The following is an 11389-nucleotide window of genomic DNA, read 5'->3' as shown; positions in this document are numbered from 1 at the left end:
TACTTTGTGAATACTTTATGAATACTTTATGAATACTTTATGAATACTTTATGAATACTTCATGAATACTTTGAATACTTTATGAATACTTTCTAAATACTTTGTATACTTTGTGAATACTTTATGAATACCTTCTAAATACTTTGTGAATACTTTATGAATACTTTGTGAATACTTTATGAATACCTTCTAAATACTTTGTGAATACTTTATGAATACCTTCTAAATACTTTGTGAATACTTTATGAATACTTTATGTTTTGCTATGATTATTGTTTTTCCCAATAGTTTCTTCTCTGGGTCGAAATATATATGTATATATTTTAGAATAAGTCTGTAACGTAACAAAATGTGGAAAAAGTCAATGGTCTGAATACTTTATGAATACTTCATGAATACTTTATGAATACTTTCTAAATACTTTGTGAATACTTCATGAATACTTTATGAATACCTTCTAAATACTTTGTGAATACTTCATGAATACTTTATGTTTTGCTATGATTATTGTTTTTCCCAATAGTTTCTTCTCTGGGTCGAAATATATATGTATATATCTTAGAATAAGTCTGTAACGTAACAAAATGTGGAAAAAGTCAATGGGTCTGAATACTTTATGAATACTTCATGAATACTTCATGAATACTTTATGAATACTTTATGAATACTTCATGAATACTTCATGAATACTTCGTGAATACTTTGTGAATACTTTGAATACTTTGTGAATACTTCATGAATACTTTGTGACTACTTTATGAATACTTTATGAATACTTCATGAATACTTCATGAATACTTTATGAATACTTCATGAATACTTTGTGAATACTTTATGAATACTTTGTGAATACTTTATGAATACTTCATGAATACTTTGTGAATACTTTATGAATACCTTCTAAATACTTTGTGAATACTTCATGAATACTTTATGTTTTGCTATGATTGTTGTTTTCCCCAATAGTTTCTTCTCTGGGTCGAAATGACCCCCAGTTGGTAATATGTAAAATGTGTTGGTAGTATGAAAGGGGTTTAAACATCCCAGCTCCATGACAGTACAAGGTGCTTACCTCAGAGAATTAAAGAAAATTGGCTCCAAAAATGTAAGTTTGTCAAGATGTTTTCAGACCTCAAAATGTTTCAGGAATGTGTGAGAAAAGCCCACGTCCCAGTCCATCTGTTGTGTAGATATGTTTCGTGTTTCAATCTAAAATTAATGGAAAAGATAAGCACCATAGAATGTATGCGAATATATTTATGACTGATTGAGTCGACTGTACTGACGCTAGACCTCTGCATACGATGTCCATAATGGCTCTTCATTTCTCTAAGCCTGGTCCCAGATCTGTTTTTGTGGTCGTACACCTAACTATTACGGTTATCGTCATGACAGCACAAACAGAATCTTGGACCAGGCTAAACCACTCCTTGCCTTGTAAAACAAAAGAGCCAAAAACCCATAGGGTTATGTGTGTGGATGCTTCCTGACCTTCTCCTGCCTGTGTGTCCTAGGTTACATGGGAGATTCCACGAGCTGGCTCCTCACCTAGTACCACTGGACTACACCAACCAGCCTGACATTAGACTCCCCCTGGCGCTCATCGTCAGCATGCCAGAACTAAAGGTATCTGGTTCTGGGGGGGGGGGTTGTTGTTGTTGTTATTGATACTCGTTTGGTGTTAATGTCAGTTAAGTGTAAATATTTAGCTTCTTAATAAATTGAACTTTAAAGTTCACACTTAAATGATATGTTCTTCAGAGTTTTCTGACCAGCTGCGAAGATATTTAATACACACCACCTGTATGTGTTATGAGCTGGTAAATCTCATGTAGAACTCATCTCTTTAGTCCTCTGTTCAATGTTATTGTAAGACATTAAGCTTATAAGCGTGACTTGTTCTAGCCAACCCTACAGTGAGGTGATATGGGCCAGTAGATAGTTGCTTGGTAACAGGGAGGTGATATGGGCCAGTAGATAGTTGCTTGGTAACAGTGAGGTGAAATGGGCCAGTAGATAGTTGCTTGGTAACAGGGAGGTGATATGGGCCAGTAGATAGTTGCTTGGTAACAGTGAGGTGATATGGAGCAGTAGATAGTTGCTTAGTAACAGGGAGGTGATATGGGCCAGTAGATAGTTGCTTGGTAACAGGGAGGTGATATGGGCCAGTAGATAGTTGCTTGGTAACAGGAAGGTGATATTGGCCAGTAGATAGTTGCTTGGTAACAGGGAGGTAATATGGAGCAGTAGATAGTTGCTTTGTAACAGGGAGGTGATATGGGCCAGTAGATAGTTGCTTGGTAACAGGGAGGTGATATGGGCCAGTAGATAGTTGCTTGGTTACAGGGAGGTAATATGGAGCAGTAGATAGTTGCTTGGTAACAGGGAAGTAATATGGAGCAGTAGATAGTTGATTAGTAACAGGGAGGTAATATGGGCCAGTAGATAGTTGCTTGGTAACAGGGAAGTGATATGGGCCAGTAAATAATTGCTTGGTAACAGGGAGGTAATATGGAGCAGTAGATAGTTGCTTGGTAACAGGGAGGTAATATGGAGCAGTAGATAGTTGCTTGGTAACAGGGAGGTAATATGGAGCAGTAGATAGTTGCTTGGTTACAGGGTGGTAATATGGAGCAGTAGATAGTTGCTTGGTAACAGGGAGGTAATATGGAGCAGTAGATAGTTGCTTGGTAACAGGGAGGTGAGTAGATAGTTGCTTGGTTACAGGGAGGTAAATGGAGCAGTAGATAGTTGCTTGGTAACAGGGAGGTAATATGGAGTAGTAGATAGTTGCTTGGTTACAGGGAGGTAATATGGAGCAGTAGATAGTTGCTTGGTTACAGGGAGGTAATATGGAGCAGTAGATAGTTGCTTGGTAACAGGGAGGTAATATGGAGCAGTAGATAGTTGCTTAGTTACAGGGAGGTAATATGGAGCAGTAGATAGTTGCTTGGTTACAGGGAGGTAATATGGAGCAGTAGATAGTTGCTTGGTTACAGGGTGGTAATATGGAGCAGTAGATAGTTGCTTGGTAACAGGGAGGTAATATGGAGCAGTAGATAGTTGCTTGGTTACAGGGAGGTAATATGGAGCAGTAGATAGTTGCTTGGTTACAGGGAGGTAATATAGAGCAGTAGATAGTTGCTTGGTTACAGGGAGGTAATATGGAGCAGTAGATAGTTGCTTGGTTACAGGGAGGTAATATGGAGCAGTAGATAGTTGCTTGGTTACAGGGAGGTAATATGGAGCAGTAGATAGTTGCTTGGTTACAGGGAGGTAATATGGAGCAGTAGATAGTTGCTTGGTTACAGGGAGGTAATATGGAGCAGTAGATAGTTGCTTGGTTACAGGGAGGTAATATGGAGCAGTAGATAGTTGCTTGGTTACAGGGAGGTAATATGGAGCAGTAGATAGTTGCTTGGTTACAGGGAGGTAATATGGAGCAGTAGATAGTTGCTTGGTTACAGGGAGGTAATATGGAGCAGTAGATAGTTGCTTGGTTACAGGGAGGTAATATGGAGCAGTAGATAGTTGCTTGGTTACAGGGAGGTAATATGGAGCAGTAGATAGTTGCTTGGTTACAGGGAGGTAATATGGAGCAGTAGATAGTTGCTTGGTTACAGGGAGGTAATATGGAGCAGTAGATAGTTGCTTGGTTACAGGGAGGTAATATGGAGCAGTAGATAGTTGCTTGGTTACAGGGAGGTAATGTGGAGCAGTAGATAGTTGCTTGGTTACAGGGAGGTAATGTGGAGCAGTAGATAGTTGCTTGGTTACAGGGAGGTAATATGGAGCAGTAGATAGTTGCTTGGTTACAGGGAGGTAATATGGAGCAGTAGATAGTTGCTTGGTTACAGGGAGGTAATATGGAGCAGTAGATAGTTGCTTGGTAACAGGGAGGTAATATGGAGCAGTAGATAGTTGCTTGGTTACAGGGAGGTAATATGGAGCAGTAGATAGTTGCTTGGTTACAGGGAGGTAATGTGGAGCAGTAGATAGTTGCTTGGTTACAGGGAGGTAATATGGAGCAGTAGATAGTTGCTTGGTAACAGGGAGGTAATATGGAGCAGCAGATAGTTGCTTGGTAACAGTGAGGATTCATGTGATCGTTACTACTGATGTGTTATGGCTGTTTCCTGGTGAGCAGCATTCCATTCAACCTCTGCTGACTCAACCTCGATTGTGATTAGTCAGCCTCAATATGTCTCCATCCCCTCCCTCCCCTCCCTCCCTCCCTCCCTCTCTCTCTCTCTCTCTCTCTCTCTCTCTCTCTCTCTCTCTCCTCTCTCTCTCTCTCTCTCTCTCTCTCTCTCTCCCCCCCTCCCTCCCTCCCTCCCTCCCTCTCTCCCTTCCCTCCCTCCCTCCCTCCCTCCATCCCCTCCCTCCCAGCAGTGCACAGCCCAGCAGTGCACAGCCCAGTTACCAGAGCCCACACAGACAGACAGGGTCATTTAAACAGAGGAGAGAGAGAGCAGGGACTCAGTCTGTGGTGATATTGTTGAGTCATCATGTCTCTTATTTTTCTTGCGTTGTCCGATCGGTCGTTTGAGTTCTTCTTTTAATAAATCATGATCTGTAATCACGCAGTGCTCAGTAAACATACTGTAGAACATTGGTTGAGCTACCGTTGCAGCATACTGTTGGGAGCATAAGTCAGTCTTTATATAACAAATGTTGTATGGCTTTTCCAATACAGATAACATCAGAGCCTAGCGAACCACTTACAACAGACCCAACAACACCAGCCCATTCCACTTACAATAGACCCAACAACACCAGTCAATTCCACTTACAACAGACCCAACAACACCAGTCCATTCCACTTACAACAGACCCAACAACACCAGCCCATTCCACTTACAACAGACCCAACAACACCAGTCCATTCCACTTACAACAGACCCAACAACACCAGTCCATTCCACTTACAACAGACCCAACAACACCAGTCCATTCCACTTACAACAGACCCAACAATACCAGCCCATTCCACTTACAACAGACCCAACAACACCAGTCCATTCCACTTACAACAGACCCAACAACACCAGTCCATTCCACTTACAACAGACCCAACAACACCAGCCCATTCCACTTACAACAGACCCAACAACACCAGTCCATTCCACTTACAACAGACCCAACAACACCAGTCCATTCCACTTACAACAGACCCAACAACAATACCAGTCCATTCCACTTACAACAGACCCAACAACACCAGCCCATTCCACTTACAACAGACCCAACAACACCAGCCCATTCCACTTACAACAGACCCAACAATACCAGCCCATTCCACTTACAACAAACCCAACAACACCAGTCAATTCCACTTACAACAAACCCAACAATACCAGTCCATTCCACTTACAACAGACCCAACAACACTGGTCCATTCCACTTACAACAGACCCAACAACACCGGTCCATTCCACTTACAACAGACCCAACAACACCAGCCCATTCCACTTACAACAGACCCAACAACACCAGTCAATTCCACTTACAACAAACCCAACAACAATACCAGTCCATTCCACTTACAACAGACCCAACAACACCAGCCCATTCCACTTACAACAGACCCAACAACACCAGCCCATTCCACTTACAACAGACCCAACAACACCAGCCCATTCCACTTACAACAGACCCAACAATACCAGTCCATTCCACTTACAACAGACCCAACAATACCAGTCCATTCCACTTACAACAGACCCAACAATACCAGTCCATTCCACTTACAACAGACCCAACAACACCAGTCAATTCCACTTACAACAGACCCAACAACACCAGTCCATTCCACTTACAACAGACCCAACAACACCAGTCAATTCCACTTACAACAGACCCAACAACACCAGTCCATTCCACTTACAACAGACCCAACAATACCAGTCCATTCCACTTACAACAGACCCAACAACACCAGTCCATTCCACTTACAACAGACCCAACAACACTGGTCCATTCCACTTACAACAGACCCAACAACACCAGCCCATTCCACTTACAACAGACCCAACAACACCGGTCCATTCCACTTACAACAGACCCAACAACACCACTCCAGATGTGTCCCCTTGGGGCGTGGCAGCACCTATAACTCAAAAAGAACACGTTATTCAAATGTAAGTACACGTCTCTAGTCAATGTCTCTACACCAAATCAAACTTAATTGGAACTGAGTTAGCTCCAAAGTAAGACATCAAGGTCTGATTGGTCCCCGGTGCCCATATCGGTGGCCATCTTAGGTCGTACCGGTATGTCGCTAATGTCTCAGCCTCTGAGTATCACAGAAACACAACGCTTTGAATTAATAGCAGACTAATGTTGTTAACATTTGGCGATGGGTGAAATTGATCAGAAACACAAATGTCTATTTTGAAACATCAATTTTGACTATAAATCTGTGAGCAGTTAAAAAATATATGCTTATTTTGGGAGATTTGTCATTTACCAATTTGGCTTGGAAAATGACGCCAGTTGGTGCTTTTGGGGTTTAAAAGGCTTTTAAGATGATTGAGGGCAATTCCATGGTAACAGAATGGTGCTGAGACTCAATGTAATTCCGTGGTAACAGAATGGTGCTGAGACTCAATGTAATTCCACGGTAACAGAATGGTGCTGAGACTCAATGTAATTCCGTGGTAACAGAATGGTGCTGAGACTCAATGTAATTCCACGGTAACAGAATGGTGCTGAGACTCAATGTAATTCCACGGTAACAGAATGGTGCTGAGACTCAATGTAGGCAGAACAGTTGAAACTGGAGCAGCAGCACAGCCAGGTGGACTGGGGACAGCAAGGAGTCATCAGGCTAGGTAGTCCTGAGGCATGGTCCTAGGGCTCAGGTCCTCCGAGAGAGAGAAAGAAAGAAAGTAGGAAAGAAAGAGAGAGAAAGAAAGAGAGAAAGAGAGAGAGAATTAGAGAGAGCATACTTAAATTCACACAGGACTCCGGATAAGACAGGAGAAATACTCCAGATATAACAAACTGACCCTAGCCCCCCGACACATAAACTACTGCAGCATAAATACTGGAGGCTGAGATAGGAGGGGTCAGGAGACACTGTGGCCCCATCCGACGATACCCCCAAACAGGGCCAAACAGGCAGGATATAAACCCACCTGCTTTGCCAAAGCATAACCCCCACACCACTAGAGGGATATCTTCAACCACCAACTTACCATCCTGAGACAAGGCCGAGTATAGCCCACAAAGATCTCCGCCACGGCACAACCCAAGGGGGGGCTCCAACCCGGACAGGAAGATCACGTCAGTGACTCAACCCACTTAAGTGACGCACCACTCCTAGGGACAGCATGGAAGAGCACCAGTAAGCCAGTGACTCAGCCCCTGTAATAGGGTTAGAGGCAGAGTATCCCAGTGGAGAGCGGGGAACCGACCAGGCAGAGACAGCAAGGGCGGTTCGTTGCTCCAGTGCCTTTCCATTCACCTTCACACTCCTGGGCCAGACTACACTCAATCATATGACCCACTGAAGAGCTGAGTCTTCAATAATGACTTAAAGGTTGAGACCGAGTTTGCGTCTCTCACGTGGATAGGCAGACCATTCCATAAAAATGTAGATCTATAGGAGAAAGCCCTGCCTCCAGCTGTTTGCTTTCTATTCTAGGGACAATTAGAAGGCCTGCGTCTTGTGACCGTAGCGTACGTGTAGGTATGTACGGCAGGACCAAATCAGAGAGATAGGTAAGAGCAAGCCCATGTAATGCTTTGTAGGTTAGCAGTAAAACCTTGAAATCAGCCCTTGCCTTGACAGGAAGCCAGTGTAGGGAGTCTAGGCACTGGAGTAATATGATCAAATTTTTGGGTTCTAGTCAAGATTCTAGCAGCCGTATTTAGCACTAACTGAAGTTTATTTAGTGCTTTATCTGGGTCGCCGGAAAGTAGAGGATTGCAGTAGTCTAACCTGGAAGTGACAAAAGCATGAATTAATTTTTCTGCATCATTTTTGGACCGAAAGTTTCTGATTTTTGCAATGTTACGTAGATGGGAAAAAGCAGTCCTTGAAACAGTCTTGATATGTTCGTCAAAAGAGAGATCAAGGTCCAGAGTAACGCCGAGGTCCTTCACAGTTTTATTTGAGACGACTGTACATCCATCAAGATTAATTGTCAGATCCATCAGAAGATCTTTTTGTTTCTTGGGACCTAGAACAAGCATCTCTGTTTTGTCAGAGTTTAAAAATAGAACATTTGCAGCCAACCACTTCCTTATGTCTGAAACACAGGCTTCCAGGGAGGGCAATTTTGGGGCTTCACCATGTTTTATCAAAATGTACAGCTGTGTGTCATCCGCATAGCAGTGAAAGTTAACATTATGTTTCCGAATGACATCACCAAGAGGTAAAATATATAGTGAAAACAATAGTGGTCCTAAAACGGAGCCTTGAGGAACACCGAAATGTACAGTTGATTTGTCAGAGGACAAACCATCCACAGAGACAAACTGATATCTTTCCAACAGATAAGATATAAACCAGGCCAGAACTCTAAACCAGGACAGTCTGTGTAGACTAATTTGGGTTTCCAATCTCTCCAAAAGTATGTGGTGATCGATGGTATCAAAAGCAGCACTAAGGTCTAGGAGCACGAGGACAGATGCAGAGTCTCGGTCTGACGCCATTAAAAGGTAATTTACCACCTTCACAAGTGCAGTCTCAGTGCTATGATGGGGTCTAAAAACCAGACTGAAGCGTTTCGTATACATTGTTTGTCTTCAGGACGGGAATGCGTTGCTGTGCAACAGCTTTTTCTAAAAGTTTTGAGAGGAATGGAAGATTCGATATCGGCCAATAGTTTTTTTCAAGAGAGGCTTTATTACTGCCACTGTTAGTGAGTTTGGTACAGATCCGGTGGATAGAGACCCGTTTATTATGTTCCACATAAGACACAGTGGAAGGGGACGCAGGACTTTACTCTGCATCTATTTACATCACCGTCATGGTTGAGACTCCATATTCCTCTTATATTCCTCTTCCATAATGCACTGTATAAGGTACTGACTCACTCATGATGTACTACAACATGCATAATGCCCTGTATACAGTACTGACTCACTCATGATGTACTACAATACCCATAATGCCCTGTATACAGTACTGACTCACACATGATGTACTACAATACCCATAATGCCCTGTATACAGTACTGACTCACACATGATGTACTACAACAGGGTAGACTAGTGGTTAGAGCGTTGGACTAGTAACCGGAAGGTTGCAAGTTCAATTCCCCGAGCTGACAAGGTACAAATCTGTCGTTCTGCCCTTGAACAGGCAGTTAACCCACTGTTCCTAGGCCGTCATTGAAAATAAGAATTTGTTCTTAACTGACCTGCCTAGTTAAATAAAGGTAAAAATTAAAAATTAAAAAAAACTACAATACCTATAATGCCCTGTATACAGTACTGACTCACTCATGATGTACTACAACACGCATAATTCCCTGTATACAGTACTGACTCACTCATGATCTACTACAATACCCATAATGCCCTGTATACAGTACTGACTCACTCATGATCTGCTACAATACCCATAATGCCCTGTATACAGTACTGACTCACTCATGATGTACTACAACACGCATAATTCCCTGTATACAGTACTGACTCACTCATGATGTACTACAATACCCATAATGCCCTGTATACAGTACTGACTCTCTTATGATGTACTACAATACCCATAATTCCCTGTATACAGTACTGACTCACTCATGATGTACTACAATACCCATAATTCCCTGTATACAGTACTGACTCACTCATGATGTACTACAATACCCATAATTCCCTGTATACAGTACTGACTCACTCATGATGTACTACAATACCCATAATGCCCTGTATACAGTACTGACTCACTCATGATGGACTACAATACCCATAATGCCCTGTACACAGTACTGACTCACTCATGATGTACTACAACACGCATAATGCCCTATATACAGTACTGACTCACTCATGATGTACTACAATACCCATAATTCCCTGTATACAGTACTGACTCACTCATGATGTACTACAATACCCATAATGCCCTGTACACAGTAGTGATTGTTCCTGTCCCTCTGCTCCTTCTTACAGGAGAACCCGTTCAGAAACCGCATGGTGGAAGTCTTCTCTGAGGACGGACAAGGCAACTTGAGCTTCAATGACTTTGTAGACATGTTCTCTGCTCTCTGCGAAACGGCCCCACGAGAACTGAAGACCATATATGCTTTTAAAATCTATGGTTAGTACTGGTTAGTACTGAGTAGTACTGAGTAGACTAGTATGTCTCCTATGGTTAGTACTGGTTAGTACTGTGTAGACTAGTATGTCTCCTATGGTTAGTACTGGTTAGTACTGGTTAGTACTGTGTAGACTAGTATGTCTCCTATGGTTAGTACTGGTTAGTACTGTGTAGACTAGTATGTCTCCTATGGTTAGTACTGGTTAGTACTGAGTAGACTAGTATGTCTCCTATGGTTAGTACTGGTTAGTACTGTGTATACTAGTATGTCTCCTATGGTTAGTACTGGTTAGTACTGAGTAGACTAGTATGTCTCCTATGGTTAGTACTGGTTAGTACTGGTTAGTACTGTGTAGACTAGTATGTCTCCTATGGTTAGTACTGGTTAGTACTGTGTAGACTAGTATGTCTCCTATGGTTAGTACTGGTTAGTACTGGTTAGTACTGTGTAGACTAGTATGTATCCTATGGTTAGTACTGGTTAGTACTGAGTATACTAGTATGTCTCCTATGGTTAGTACTGGTTAGTACTGTGTAGACTAGTGTGTATCCTATGGTTAGTACTGGTTAGTACTGTGTAGACTAGTATGTCTCCTATGGTTAGTACTGGTTAGTACTGGTTAGTACTGGTTAGTACTGAGTAGACTACTATGTTTCCTATGGTTAGTACTGGTTAGTACTGTGTAGACTAGTATGTCTCCTATGGTTAGTACTGGTTAGTACTGGTTAGTACTGTGTAGACTAGTATATCTCCTATGGTTAGTACTGGTTAGTACTGGTTAGTACTGGTTAGTACTGAGTAGACTACTATGTCTCCTATGGTTAGTACTGGTTAGTACTGGTTAGTACTGTGTAGACTAGTATGTCTCCTATGGTTAGTACTGGTTAGTACTGGTTAGTACTGTGTAGACTAGTATGTCTCCTATGGTTAGTACTGGTTAGTACTGTGTAAACTAGTATGTATCCTATGGTTAGTACTGGTTAGTACTGGTTAGTACTGTGTATACTAGTATGTCTCCTATGGTTAGTACTGGTTAGTACTGTGTAGACTAGTATGTCTCCTATGGTTAGTACTGGTTAGTACTGGTTAGTACTGTGTAGACTAGTATGTC

At 42.1% G+C, this 11389-nt stretch overlaps 1 protein-coding gene across 1 annotated transcript in view; it reads left to right on the top strand.

Annotated features, from left to right (window-relative positions):
• Positions 1-984: 984 nt before the first annotated feature.
• LOC135538141 (calcium and integrin-binding family member 2-like) overlaps positions 985-11389 on the top strand; it is a 46925-nt gene continuing 36520 nt past the window's right edge. Inside the window, exons 1-3 of the mRNA XM_064964114.1 lie at positions 985-998; positions 1515-1626; positions 10130-10277. Of these exons, the coding sequence (XP_064820186.1) occupies positions 985-998; positions 1515-1626; positions 10130-10277 (274 nt within the window). The remainder of the gene's footprint in view (positions 999-1514; positions 1627-10129; positions 10278-11389) is intronic.

The sequence above is a fragment of the Oncorhynchus masou genome, unplaced genomic scaffold, assembly GCF_036934945.1.
Source record: "Oncorhynchus masou masou isolate Uvic2021 unplaced genomic scaffold, UVic_Omas_1.1 unplaced_scaffold_916, whole genome shotgun sequence".
Lineage (NCBI taxonomy): Eukaryota > Metazoa > Chordata > Actinopteri > Salmoniformes > Salmonidae > Oncorhynchus > Oncorhynchus masou.
This window is presented reverse-complemented; position numbering and strand designations above follow the sequence as displayed.